This window comes from Hermetia illucens, chromosome 5 (assembly GCF_905115235.1).
Source record: "Hermetia illucens chromosome 5, iHerIll2.2.curated.20191125, whole genome shotgun sequence".
Classification (NCBI taxonomy): Eukaryota; Metazoa; Arthropoda; class Insecta; order Diptera; family Stratiomyidae; genus Hermetia; species Hermetia illucens.
The window spans coordinates 55,489,378-55,504,423 of NC_051853.1; the positions used below are offsets into that span (position 1 = coordinate 55,489,378).

A 15,046-nucleotide genomic window follows, 5' to 3' on the forward strand; every position below is an offset into this window, starting at 1 on the left:
AAATCAGGCTGTTCTTTGTCGATCAGGCTTGGGTGGTGTTCCTTCATGCGTTTCATAATTATTTTACTTAATATATATCTTCGCAACAGAATAAAATACACAGATACCACCCTCCCGCACATTGCCGCAGTAGGGGAAAGAGTTCTCTCCAGAGTCCTATTATTTTACTCCGCTAAGATGTATATGTCCAAAATCTGTGCTTTTCACCCAATTTAGAGTAGACGAGCATTATATATACACACATTTCAGTTCGTATTCAGGAACCCCTGGTTGTTGAACAACATTTGTTGTTATTTGGAAAAGCGTTTTGGTGTCTGAAGGCGGTTTTCAAATTTACAGGTTGATAGTACACGAATTCCACAAACGACTAGCCCCCTTTAATTCTAGTTAAGGCTCAATCGCACTTTAAGAAAGTGTTTTCGACTATTTCATCTCATCTCTAAACCGCGCCCAAAATCTGACATTTCACCTGATTCATTTCGACCATTCGCTGACAACTCAATCGTGGACGGCAACGTTGAGGTTTTCATGTCTGCCAGCCGAATTGACCCTTGTCTGTAGGAGTTTTCTCGTTCATTTTCCGTAGTCCTGCTGTAGTTTGGCATATTTAAATTTCGCTCGGTTTCACGCGCAGGGTGCTATTGAACGCCGGCTTTGTTTGCGCTAAGCTTGCCGCTATGAATCCTTGCACAATTGCTTCGCCCGTCGAGGATTTGGACGGTGACGACCGATGGCTAAGCATTCATAGACGGTTCCTGTCCGAGTGCCGGGAGAAGGATCCGGACGTAATATTCCTGGGTGACTGCGTGCTGGAGTCGCTGCAACACACAGAAACGTGGAATCTATACTTTGCACCAATGCATTGCCTTAATTTTAGCATAAGAAATGATCGGACGCAGAACGTGCTGTGGCGTGTGGAGAATGGGGAATTGGATAATGTTCGACCGAAGGTTGGTTCCTTTGTATTATGTAGTCGGCGATGAATTTGCAGTAAATGTTTCCGTTTAGATAGTAGTACTGCATGTTGGCACGAACAACATTGAGAACACTGCTGAGGAAATAGCCGAGGGAATTTACGTGATTGTGCAGAGGATACAGGAGAAACTCCCAGAGGCCTACATTGTGCTTCCGGTGAGTATTGATTCCTAGGTTTGGAAGGAAATTTCTATGCAGATTGAATTCTTTAACAAGTTTCCAAATATATTACGGCTAAGTTCTAAGTAAACCAAAAATCGATGCAAATAGTCAGAAAACTATTCGAAATTTTATCGGAAGAGACCAATTTAGATTCATTTCAGTCTTTATGAAGCTACTTTACACGAGCTATTTCTCTAATCGTAAAATAATGAACTAATGGCCCCCAACCTGCAACGACTAAACTTCTCAGGCCTCAAGAAGATAACGGCCCGTACCGAGCAACCCATTTTAGGGAGAAATTTAAATCGATTAACAACCGAGAGAGAATCTTCGAACAGCTCAAGAGCTATTGATGCAGCTAAGGAAAATAAAGGAATGGGTGTAGCTTTTGTGTTTCTGGAAAACAATGGGTAATAATTCAGAAAAAATTACCTTCCCCCACCCTCTCCATTTTAATGATTTTCACATGTGTTGTCAAGGTCATCGCCCTGTACGCTTACTCATACACTCCATACACTTTACTAATAGACGTTTTTCGTGTTGTACTTTTTGGGAAAAAATGGAATTTAAGATGATTTTTGAAGTGCGCCACTAAATTACTCTCAACAGTTATTTTCCAACAACAAAAGGAATTTCATTAAAAACCGGGCAAGGTAAAACCTTGACCAGTGAAATAAAAATTAATAATTAATACTGTTATGTTGATGCTGAGACTTTCCTACTCGGGCTTCTTATGTAAAAACCTGATATTTTCAAAGCTCTTTTTAAGCAGAACTCCGCAACTTCTGCAGCCGGAATCCTTACACGCAATTGTAACTTTCATTTCAAGGCATTCATTACCTTAGGTTTTATGCAAAAAGACTATACATAGGAGGTGAAACTCGACGATGTACTGAGTTTTGGAGAAGGGCGACCTTTCCATGATCGTCCCTAAGTGGATGCCTAGGTCGTGCTCTAGGGTTTTCAACACGGAAGAGGTGAGGCTGATTGGCCGAACGTCTTTCGCAAGCTCATGGCCGTCCCCAGCATTGCAGTACATGCCTGAACGAAATACAGCTTCGATAATTCTTTACAAGCCACTGAACAATCCTTTCTTGCTGTTTCTCAAGCACGTCAGGCACAATGCCGTCCGGGCTCAAAGATTTTTATGCGAAGAATTTGTGTATATCCCATCTGTTTTTATCCTGGGGTTTGCGGATTCAATATTCTCAAACTACCGGGGCTCCGTTATTCCCAAGCGCGGTTCTGACTCACAGTCCTCTCATTAGCGGAGAAGTGTGATTTCTCTAGTTGTTGAATTATAATTGCCGCATTTAGACCAGGAATTGCTTGTTACAACGTTGCACGGCCACTGACACACCCGCGGCTGTGATTTCGATGCAAGCCTCTCACTCCTGTTTCACTTTTGTCAAACTATGAATTGATGTGTTGTTGCCGTGCGTGAAATGTATCAAGTCAACCCCGTATTTCTTCGAATTCACTGTTCACGACTGAGTCCCTTTTTCGCAATCGTAAATAACAATTTGGTCGTCTTCATTCTAAGAGTTTGAAGGGTCCAACGATGCGTAACGCGGAAGTACAAATTGTCAAAATCAATGAGGCCTTGCATTGAACGATTTGTAGATCTTACTGGGACGACACTATCGCACTTGCATATAGGTGTAAATGCTTGATCAGAATGATTTATACATATCGATACTATCTACGAACAAACTGCACTGCTAGGCAAGTACGAAAAAATCTACTAATTGCGAGTGAGAAGATCAAAAACTTTCTTTATTTTTACTCACTACGTGTGTTTTCTCAGACGGTTGGGGCAGAAGAGACCGGTTGGTTTTCCACGGGTCCCTTTGCTTCCAACCAACGGAACTTTTCACCTTTGGCTTTCCCTTCTCGTGGCGAGTTCGAATAAGCCATGGAGAGCGCCGGCGGCGTCATCTATCCGCTCGCATTAACAACATTCGAAATAAATTTCGAATATTGTTAACCCCGCTGCGCCACAAGTGCGTCTAGACTCCCAGGATCTCGTCAGAAGATTCCGTCTGGAGCTTTTTGACTACCGCCTGTGTGTGCTGATAGATCCCAAAGAACTCTGAATGTAGAATTGTAAACGCCAGACCGCGTTTTGTATGTGCCGACTTTAAAGCGGAATTCGATAGTGTTGAAGTCTGGTCATTTTGATTTCGATTTTCAAAGGGTGAACAACAGAGTATGGAAATGCTTTGGAAACAAAAGGTTTTGTCATTGAGAAAAATGGAACGAGGTAAAATGTTGAATTCTTCAGAAATGGTTATAATTTCGGAATTGCGACGGCAGAAGATAAATTTTGCGCAACTTACACGAATTATTGGGTTAGACACCCGGCGCTGAAGAAGGGAATAAACTAAAAACTAATACTAGCGGTGGAGACGGTATTGTGTTTTAATTTTTTTACTTCTTCGCTAGAAACACCGTGAACACACATTGACTATATTGGCAAGAAACTTCCTCTTCTTTGTCTTTAGGTTTTGTCCCGTTCACAACGGTATCGTTTCGTCGTGATTGGTTGCGCAATTTTTTTCTGCCACAGGAGGAGTGCTGAGTGGACGCTTCCTTGATGAATACCGCCAGAGACACGAAGCGGTTTTGATAAACTCGCCACACTTCGAACTTTACTTTTCGGATCGTGGTAGAGTAATTGAATCCAGCGCACGGGTTCTGCTGGCACTTGGTGTTGTTATAGAGCATAACAGATGAGTTTGTGTTGCACACGGTCAAAGGCCTTCTCGACATCCAGAAATGCAATGTAAAGGGGGCAATGCTTCTCGTGGTGTTTCTTTATGAGTAACCGTGACAAACGGTCTACCATGGTCAGGCGGTAGTGTTGCCCCTCGCAATAACGATTAGATCCAAATGAACGTGCTCGAATCTAGATGATGGTGGCGCAAAGGTTCCGACTGGTGCAGTCCCATGACGAGTCACTTTTGATCGCTGGTAATTATTGTAATCACGCGTCCAATTCCTGTAATCGGCTTTGATAGATTGCCAAACACACTCCTGTGTTACCAGCTTAACGGTGGCGTTTGTCCCTGAGTGGGAAAAGTAGTGTAAGCTGTTGAAAAAAAATTTGAGTGATGTGAAGTCGGATGGTACCAGTGGATACATCACACCATAATTTGCAGCGGACCCCCGGAATCTGGAATTGCTTTAGTCGAAGCTCTGTGGTTCCTTTTTATAGCATTTTGAGCTCCTCGTCCGCGGACTGAGGCGCTGTAAGCTTTGGGTAATTGATAATTGATTGCAACTCCTCAATGCGCGATAATGGGTCAATATAATCTAGATGGCGAAATCGACGTGTTGAGCACACCTTGAAAAGAAAGCCAATGGTTATCAGCAACAACTAATCCACAGTTGGAGGACTACTCACAATCGCGAAGTCAAATGCATCGTAAAAAATGGCTAAAAGTGTGTCAGATTTTGGATGTGCAAGCAGCATCGCCTGTTCCCGTGCAGTTCTGAAAACTACAAAAGCTGCGGTAGATACGCTGATACAGTTGATTGGTGAATTTCCTTTGAAGAATCTCGTTGAGTGATGCCTGTAGTGCTGTTGTTCTGGGCATGAACCTTCTGTAAAAATTTAACATATCCAAGAATGCTCTAAGCTGCTCCACATTGGTTTGTTGCGGGTATTATGATTGGATCACTTTGATTGACAAGGGACATGTCCCCTTCTTTGAGTCGAGGTATCCTAAGAAACTGACTTCGTGTTGACCAAAAACGCATTTGTTTGCATTAATGACTACTCCACATTATTTCAACCTTTGGATCAGAATTCTTAAGTGACTGGCGTGCTCTTCACGTGAAGATGAAGCAAATAATATGTCATCGATGTGGGTATAGCAGAAGTCCAAATCTCTACAAACCTCATCGATGAATCATTAGTACGTTTGCGCCGCATTCCGCAGGTCAAATGTCATAAACGGAAACTCCTAAAGGTTGAACGGTGTTGTGATGGCAGTCTTTGGTATATCTTCTTCAGCTACCGCGATCTGGTTAAATGCTCTTACTAGGTCGACTGTTGAAAAGACAGTTTTCCCATAGAGCGTTTGGGTAAAATTTTATCGGCAGAAGTGCGCTATAATCTCCGCACGGTCTCCACTCGTTATTCTTTTTAGGCGCTATATGCAAGGGCGCAGTCCGCGGACTACTTGATGGATGCGCCAATCCTAGCACGATCATGATATTGAATTCCTTTTTCGCGATGTCCACCTTGTCAAGGGCTAATTGTATGGATTTTAAAGCAACTGACGGTGCGTAGCGTTGTGACTATATGATGCTTAGTTCGGTGGCACGCCATTTTCCCAGTTTCTTCCGGAGGAGCCATTTCCGCAAACTTATGTAGGATATCATGATGAGAGGTTCCTCCAGTAATTATTGTGATGGTCGGGATTCTACATTCTGTTTTCTCTCCTTGGCAGGTAAGGTGAGTTGTTGAATGGTGAGGAATGCGGTAGCTCAAGTATGGGTTTAGAAACGATTCAAGGCTGAACATGTCTATTATTCGCAACACACTTCTAAGATGGTTGTCAGTACCAGGCATACAGCTTGATGTCATCTAAGTACATCAAGTGTGTCAGTTTGCACTTAGCACGTAGGCCATACTTTATTGCAAAACCATGCCCTCTAGCATCATTCAGTAGCCATGAAAGGGGGTTTAGTGCCATACAAAACCAAAGGGGACTCAGCGAATCCCCCTGGAAGATGCCCCTCCGTATAGGGATGGGCTCTGAGGTATTAGCACCCTCAGATGTACGCACCGATAAGGTGGTATGCCACCTTTCCATGACTGTCGCCAAAAACTTTATTAGTTTCGAATCACTTCGATACAGATGTAGGATGTCGATTAGCCAGGTATGCGGAACGCTATCAAAAGCCTTGGCATAATCGATAAAGCAACTGAAGAGGTTTCTTTGGCCTCTAGTTGCTTGTCCTACAACTACCGAGTCAATAATGAGTTGCTCTTTGCAACCCCTTGATCCAACTCGGCAGCCCTTCTGCTCCTCGGATAGAATGTTATTGGTCTCGAGGTGCGTATTGATCCTTCCACTAATAATGGACGTGATGAATTTGTAGAGGGTTGGTAAGCAAGTAATCGGTCTTGTGTCCGCGGGGTCCTGCACCGTGTCTTTCTTAGGGATAAGGTAGGTAATCCCCGCAGTGAGGAAGGATGGAAACTCCTCCGGCCGACTCATGACCTCATTTATACTGCGTGCCAACAGACTCTGTACGCTGGTAAATTTCTTATACCAGAAATTTTGCACCCGATTTAGACCTGGGCCCCTCCAGTTCGTCGAGCTGTTTATGGCTCGTCGAACTTCCTCTTCGGTAACATCCGCAAAATTCATGCCAGGCGTATTGGCATGGCGGGTGCCTTCGGCGGTGATCAACTCAGCATGCTGGGCGGGTAACCCCCAAAGTCCACCCCAATACTCTTTCGCTTCCGTCACCGAGAACTGTATTGTCTGTACGCTCTGTTGGGATTCGTTGAGAGATCTGAAAAAGCTCCGCTGGTTCCTCGCGTATGTTGCATTCTGGACACGTCTGGAATAACTTTCGCCATACCGTCGTAATCGACTGCATATTATAGAATGTTTCTGTTTAGGTGTGTCCAGAATTTCAACTACGGGTGTCTCAATGAGGATGGCATATTTTCGGTAAACCCTCTGCACTTTATTTCTCACCCGTCTGCTGGCATTGCTAGTGCTGATCTAAATCTAACAATGTCCTGCCTTAGTGAGTCCCGCCGATGTTCCAGACGAATTTTCCATGGTGGATCTCTTTGGTCACTTAAACCAATAACACGAAAGCGAATCTTCTGACCGTGCTATCTGATAGCCGCAACTGCACCACAATACACAAGTGATTGTAGTTGCAGCAGCGACATATCAGCACTCAACCGAGATGCAATCTCATCATTGATTTAAGATAGAATTCCCGGAGTTGCTGGAGATGCATAGAGCCTGGGAATACCTGGTCTATGCAAAGGATCCATATCCGAGAATTCTATACACGCTCTTTGGAATTCGTCCCGAACTTCAGCGGAAACCTCAGCTGGACGGTGGAGAAGAGTGATTCGGTGAATACTGAAATTGTTGCATTGCGACGTGGTGTTGTTGATGCTGCCGCCTCTGCCCCCATCGATTCTTGGTCACGAGTTTCCCCGATGACCTCAAATCGAACACGCTCCCTGATGGTGGCCGGGTTGTGTCGCTGCGAGTAATAAAGCGGTACTGGTCTGCGACTCGCTGCACAGTCACGTGCGCGAATTGCGGGAAACGCTCGACGAATCTCTGGTGCAACAAGGTGCGGTAAGATGTTGTACCCGCCCCCGCCGTTATTTCGTAGTAGGAGCGGATGATGAAGAGGTTCATTTCTTCAGTCCATTTCATCCGCTGCCTAGGCAAACCTGCTGAAGTGGTCACCACATATTGTGGCGAAACAGCTGCAGCAGGCGGAGCTGTGCTCCTGGTCGTTGTGGCGCCTAGACGTCGAACCGCCCCACGACTAGCGGTTTCGACGCCGTGCTGTCCATTACGGGAGCCCGACTCAGTCACCAAGTCAGACGACTCCCGCCGGTTATCCGTACCGGACCTCAAATTTCTTCTTCTTCTCATTGGATGGATTTGCATTTTATACCTAACTGCCAGGTGTTGGGACAGCTTTCTCAGTGAGTAATCTGCAGGACTGCAAAGTTCCTGCACTTTCCTCACCTACCCTCTGAGACGCTGCGGTGGCGTACAGCCATTTAGACTGAAGCTATCCAATCCTCCTCCTTTCACAACCGGGCTTCGGCGGAGTTGTTTATTATTAATTTATTATTTATTTAATGTTAATTTATTATGTTTTATCGGTGGCTTAATTTGCAGGACATCAATCAACGGCCGATGCTGAGGTGCGATGTTCTCATAGGGAACGGCTTTGCAATCAGTGACAGTGGTAAAATGTCGGCGTCTTATGAGAATATAGCCGATTTGCGTTTTACTGCCTTTGCCCTTGCCCATTTCTCGACAGGACGGGGGCCCGTCCTGTCGCGCCAACTGATGTGGACGCTCTAACATTTCTCCGAGGCTTGTGACTCAATCCGATCATCATCAACTGCATTGTATGAATTTTCTTGGTCGGCCTGTCGCGGGACTTGTCACCAAGAGAGATCAGCTAGGATTGACTCCAACTATACTCTTTTTATCTCTTTCCCTGATCTCAGCATTTTATTTTTGCTGAGGATAGTACAGAGTACGTTGCCTCAAACCCTCCTCCTTTACCTGGGCTTGGGACCAGCATACTAAGTTAATAGCATGGCGGAGTTTTCAATTTCAATTGAATCAATTAATAAGATAAAAGGCAAATGTACTGAGTAGGCATGGTATGTAAAATTGCTTTGTAGACAATTTCAAGTAACGATTTAATTATATAAAATGATGAAATAATCGAAATAAAAGTCACTCCCTCTAGTTTCGCTTCGAAATTAGGAAGTCGTTTCACAATTTATCGTGAAACAGCAAAATAATATCTCGCTATGCCAATTATATCGATAGTTCGTAATGAATAAATTTGCAACACTTCCCTTTCAGACACTGCTTCCGCGAGGACAACAAACAAATAGCTTACGGGACAAAAATGTCGAAGTAAATAATTTGATAAGAGACAAGTGTATAGGTTTGAATCATGTGCAAATTGTCACAATCGATAAAGGTCTCATTCAGTCGGACGGCACGATCAGTCACCATGATATGTTTGACTATCTGAATCTCACAAACAGCGGGGCGAAAAAAATTTTCGAACCGGTGCACGATCTCTTATCGCAAATCCTAAACGAAAATGAACCGGAGAAGGATCTGACACCATCTGAATAGGCTGCTGAATGAATTACAAGAAAATACGTGAAACACCAGAAAGAGGTACCACAGCGAAAGGAAATAAAAATGAAAACAAAATTGTGCGCCTTATTACGAGTAATATGAATGTAGTGGAAAATTGCTTTTGATAAACACTCAAAAAGGACAAAACAGTAAACGTTCGGCATCATTCCATCGTTCAAAGGAAATTATTGCAATTTTTTATATTTATATTTATGTTCTCCATTCCACTAAGTTATTTAGACAGTAATAGGAATATAATGTGATTTGGAATTGATATTTTTAGGCGATCGATACTTTAATTCGTTTGAAAGTAAAATCTTGGAAATTATGAAATTTTTCGCACCAACCTCTTATGATAAAGCTCATGTGAGTCCTACCTCATATGCATTCATCACTTTATAATGTCACACTTATTTACATATAGTTTATTATATATTATTTATATGTGTTTACACAAATATAGCTCCTAGATTAATTTATTATATTCATCCGATCTTTCATGTACGAAACTACAAACTCTTCTTTTTTATAAAAAGCTGTTAAATGTTACACTCCCTTCTCAACTTTTTCGCTTTTTCATTGAAACGTTTGTATGCGTCTATTTTGCGCAGAAAATTCCTGTTAGAAGTAAAATTGGCTTAAATATATGATATTGCTTGCTTTTCTGCTTCCTCCGTTTAAACGATTCTTTTCTCCCTAAAAATTGAATGAAATGCGCAAGTAATCAGCAACGCATTTTCCAACTTATTGTCGGTTCTCAATTAGGGAAACCCCCACTGATCCTGCACGTCAACTTGAGATCAGTGCATTCGAGTTGACTAGAGTCAGGAGAACAGGAGAAGGAAAGAAATAATTTAGAATTTAATTGTGATGCATTTATAAACATCAAATATGAACCTCTATTTTAAAAGGAAACGAAGATGAAGGGAAAATCGATATTATAATAAATTTATGTAATTTAATAAAAATGTTGTTTGTTTCATTTACCCAATTTTCACTTTTCTGATCAATGCTTTCGCCATGTATACTTCGCAGCGATGATTTCAGATTCCAGCCCCTCATATTCGTTTATCTGCCTCTCCGTCCCCCGATTGGGATGTGTCTTTGATGGACATTTGGACTAGTCACTATTCCCTCTCTCTTCTTCAACCAGAGTGGAGCCCACATAGGGTACTCGGACGAAGGAACTCGAAAGAACCCTTTAGAATAGGCGGATTAATATTTGCGCTCTACAAGAAACTTGAGGGGGGGGGGGTGAGTACCAAAAGCTGCAACATAGATAACGAATGCGACTTATAGTTTACATACTCAATCTGGTGTCGGCTCTGAGGGTTTCCGTGATTCCATTATAAAGATCGAGCGATTTTATGAGGGAAGAGTGTTTGGACCTTGTAATGAAAGTGGTCGGGACGGCGGACGGCATCGACATCGGTGCATGCAGGATATCAAATATTTCTATTGTGCTAATGAGAAGAACGATACTTTGCTTGCCGATAGGACAGATGGCGAGAATATTTCAAGCAGATTTCAAATGCTCTATGTAGAGGACGCTTTCCTAGCGTCTCGAAAAATTTGTCCAAAAGTGAAATGATCGCCTCATGCAGTTGCCTGAGAACCAACAAGTCTGTGAACTAGAAAAGTACAGAGACCAACCGCACAGGGGGGCCTTATACACCTCGGTGCCTCGGAGGTCCCGCCAACTAAAAACGACGGACAAATACTGCCACCACCAAGTATAGGAGAAACAGTCCGTGCAATTCATCGGCTTAAAAATCAAAAGTCGCCAGGAGCCGATGGAATTACAGCCGAATTAGTTAAATATGTAGGCGACCAGTTACCCCAAGTGGTTCATAAACTTGTGCTTAAGATATGGGACAGCTAATCGATGCCTAACGATTGGCAACGAGGCATTATCTGTCTCATAGCCAGGGTAAAACTGTACACGGCCATGAGAGAATTCAGTATTCCGACGAAATTGATAAGACTGACTAGGCTGACTCTGATCAATGTGCGAAGTCAGATAAAAGCAGCGGGACAACTCTCAAGACCATTTGACATCAATAACGGCCTAAGACAAGGGGATGCCCTATCATGCGTCATGTTTAACCTGGCCCTCGAGAAAGTGATCCGTGATGATGAGGTAAATGCAAGAGGTACGATCGTCTTTAAATCCACCCAACTACTGGCCTATGCTGACGATATCGACATCATGGGAAGAACCACCCGAGACGTACAAACTGCGAGATCTTGGGCTGCACATCAATGAAGGCAAGACAAAGTATATGGTGGCAACGTCAGCACCAAAAGCCAACCATTGATTGATAGTTGATAGTTTCTCCTATCTAGGGTCGAAAATCACAACCGAAAAAAACTTAGATGATAAAATCCGCGCTCGGTTGTCGTCAGCCAACAGAGCCTATTTCAGCTTACAAAAACTGTTCCGCTCGAAACATCTCACCATACGGTCAAAGCTCTTACTGTACAAGACAATGATCTTGCCAGTTCTCATGTATTCCTCGGAGACTTGGGTTCTTAGCAAAAAGGATTGCGAACACTTGGCCGCGTTCGAGAGAAGAACCCTCCGAAGAATGTTTGGCCCCCTACATGAGGGTGGACGATTCCGTAGCCTACATAACGACGAAGTCTATGAGTGATACCATGACCGTCCGGTTGTGGATAAAATCCGGCTCAATAGGTTACGGTGGGTGGGTCACTTAATCCGTATGGATGAGGATGATCCCACCCGGAAAGTCTATAAGGGCAATATCTATGATAGAAAAAGAAGACGAGGCAGACCCTGCCTAAGATGAAGCGATGGCGTAGGTCAGGACGCCACACATCTTTTAGGGATATCGAATTGGTGGACCTCGGTGCAAAACCGGGATATCTGGAGTTCCTTATTAACGCAGGCCTAGACCGGATACCAGTTGTTGCACGGTTGATGATGATGATGAAGACAGCAGGGAATCGATTCACTGTTAATCAATTGGACCTTTCACATGTTAGAGTAGAGAAAAATCCACTTCTCGGTTGGACAGAAGTCTATTGAGGATTATTCTCTCCTCTGTTATGGCTTCTTGTTATGGACACTTTGCTATGGCTCCTGGAGGATACAAAGCTCTTTGAACAAGCATTTGCGGACGATCTAGCCTTAATAATTATCGGCAAATTTTGCGGGCACAGTATGTGATCACTTGAATGCAATACTTCATGTAACCCACAGCTACATACTACCCACCTTAGCAGGGGCGGAAATTCAGCCGAAACAAACAGTCAAACATTTAGGAGTGCATTTCGACTCCAAGTTAACATGGAAGCACAATATCCAGGAAGAATACCAAAAATCCTGCAAATTGCTTTGGTTCTGCAGGACTGCATAAGTAAGACTTGGGGACTTTCACTAAAATGGATTGATTAGATGCATACATCCATAATGATGTCCACCGATCATATGGTTTCCGGACTCGTCTTTGAAAAGACATACTCCGTCTTAATCACTAAAAGAGAAGAATGGTCGATAAATGGCTACGAGTCTTTTCGGTTTATAAATTTAACAATCTTCACCGAAGGGTCAGCCATGGAAGACGGATCGAGCGGAGGGTGTTATCTGGTAATCCGATTATGGAACTGGCGGCAATAGTCGAGGCTAAGATATATCTCATTTATTTGGCAGCAGAACAATATATACGACAAAAATGGAGGGGCCGCACCATTCGAATCTGTTCTGGCAGTCGGGCAGCATTATCAGCACTAAACAGTAACGCCAGTTGGTGTGGAGCTGTCATCAGGTGCTGCTGAAACTTGGCCGACTGAACCAAACATTCCTGATGTGGGTGACAAGGAACTTAAACATCGCTGGTGATGAGGAGGCTAATGGTCTGGCTAGCTAAGGTGGGGCCGCAACCAGCTTTTGGCATCCTCTATTGTCAAGTCCACTCTGAAGGAGGAATTGCAAAGATCCACGTAACCGAATGGAGAAATTTGAACTTCAGCCGGCAGACGAAAATCTTTGTGAAAAAACCCAATGGGACGTTGCTCCTTAAACCACCATATGGAAAAAAATGGAATAGTGGTCTCAGTTATATGCAGCCAGTGTGAGAAGGGGGAAAAGATGGCTCTGCACTTCGTATGCAGCTGCCCGGTCTCCTCAGACTTCAGACGAGGATATCCTGGTGAGGTTTGCTTCAACGAAGAGTCTGCACATTCTCTGTATATGCAGAATGTTCTCAGATTCATGAAAGCCGTAGGCGAGAGGCCGTTGAATAAGCCATCTCCGGGTAGAATATAATGAACCTAATAAAGGTCTGACATTTTTCACAGATCCCTTCAAATTCAAATTAACCAGGTTCGATTGTAAAACAAGTTTGCGTTTTCGTGCAGACGTTTTGGCATCAGCTGAACATTCAAGTACTAGAGAATGTAGGCACCGATTTCAAAAGAATTTTAAAGACCGATAATCCATAACATATTATTAGCCATCAAATAAACTCTAGAGTTAAATGACGAAATTCGTTACAAATCGACACCAAGACTTGGTTAACAAATTTTTTTTCACTATTTAAACATTTTTTCTTCACAAAATTACTTTTGGATATAATTAATAGTTAAGGAAGCATTTGGCCAATAAAAAAATTGTTGTATTTTTCCTTACCTCACTGTTAGTGGCAGCGACCTGAGCGATTTAAATATCTCGGACCAACGCTATCAGTCAATGACGAACCGCTTTATGAAATGACTTCACGCATCTTCGCAACTTGGATTAAGTGGCGTTCTTTGTGATTGACGCCGTATGGAGACAAAGATGTTGCATTGAACCAATCGCGTAGTACGCCATGATCACATCCTAAATGAAGAAATCGGCGATCTATATGGGGTTGCGCCGATGATGGAAAACTTCCGAGAGATGCATCTTTGATGGTATGGATATGTAACTTACGTTGACGAGAACTTATCTGCCAATATTGGTCTGAACATCGAAGTCGATAGGAAGCGAAGAAAAGGCTGCCGCAACAACATTGGGTTGACAAGCTAAATGGTAATTTGTAAGCCCCTCGACTCCATCCAGATAGTATGATCGAACAGAATGGGGCAACATACCAAATGAAACGATCCCCCTTCTCAACGGGGCAAAAGAGGAGGAACAACTACTGCACTGTAGGATGGTCGGAAACCATATTTTTACAGCTTTCAAAACCTGTTTTGCTCGAAATGTCTCGTCCTAGGGTCAACATTTTCACTATACAAGGCAATAATCTTGCCAGTCCTTCTATATTCCGCGGAGACCTGGGTTCTTAGCAAGAAAAATTGCGAATTCTTAGCCGCGGTCAAGAAAAGAATACTCCGAGGAATTTTTCGCCTCCTACATGAGAATATCTATGGTAGGAAAAGAAAACGAGGCGATGGCGTAGGTCAGGACGCCAGACAGCTTCTAGAGATATCAAATTGGTGGACTTCGACTCAAACTGGGTCCAAGTTGAGCCAATGGAATACCTCGGCTTTCTTCAGGAATATAATTCTCAATGCTACTAAGTGGATTCCATCTTCATCGTGTAGAGGTGCTTAGAGGTGGCGGTGAGGAAGACGTGGCGGCAACCCTGTCGGCCAAACCAAAACCAAGTGGCCGAGGAGAACCTCCATAGTGGTGACATCGGGAAACGCTGTACTCACTTTAGCTTGCCGACCGTGATGCAGTAGGCGAATGCTCTAGAGGCCTAATCAGGGCGATCAGACCCGAGTCTGCACGGGGACTCATCTGAAGTGACAAATTAGTCACGAAACCTTACTAGGTGTGTACTGGTACCATGGGAACCGGGAAAGCCCCTGCACTCTCATACTTCGGGTGAAATCCAGTTGTATGTGAGTACAGCTCGGTTGTTTGCGGTAGACCCTCCAGTGGGAGTTTCATTTGGGTTGTGGTTATGCTCAAGCGAGAAGAGACCTTCGGACCTTGGCGTGGTGTTGCGTTTCAACACGGGTGCCGTACTCCTTAGTTCGGTAGAGATTTAGGTAGG

At 43.6% G+C, this 15,046-nt stretch overlaps 1 protein-coding gene across 1 annotated transcript; it reads left to right on the top strand.

The window, feature by feature from the left end:
* The first annotated feature begins 486 nt into the window (after positions 1–486).
* Positions 487–9,140, top strand: LOC119657619 (platelet-activating factor acetylhydrolase IB subunit beta homolog). The gene is made up of 3 exons (XM_038064622.1): positions 487–950; positions 1,009–1,131; positions 8,748–9,140. The coding sequence occupies exons 1-3, from the start codon at positions 678–680 to the stop codon at positions 9,027–9,029; spliced, it is 678 nt and encodes a 225-aa protein (XP_037920550.1). The 5' UTR covers positions 487–677; the 3' UTR covers positions 9,030–9,140.
* The last annotated feature ends 5,906 nt before the right edge of the window (positions 9,141–15,046 follow it).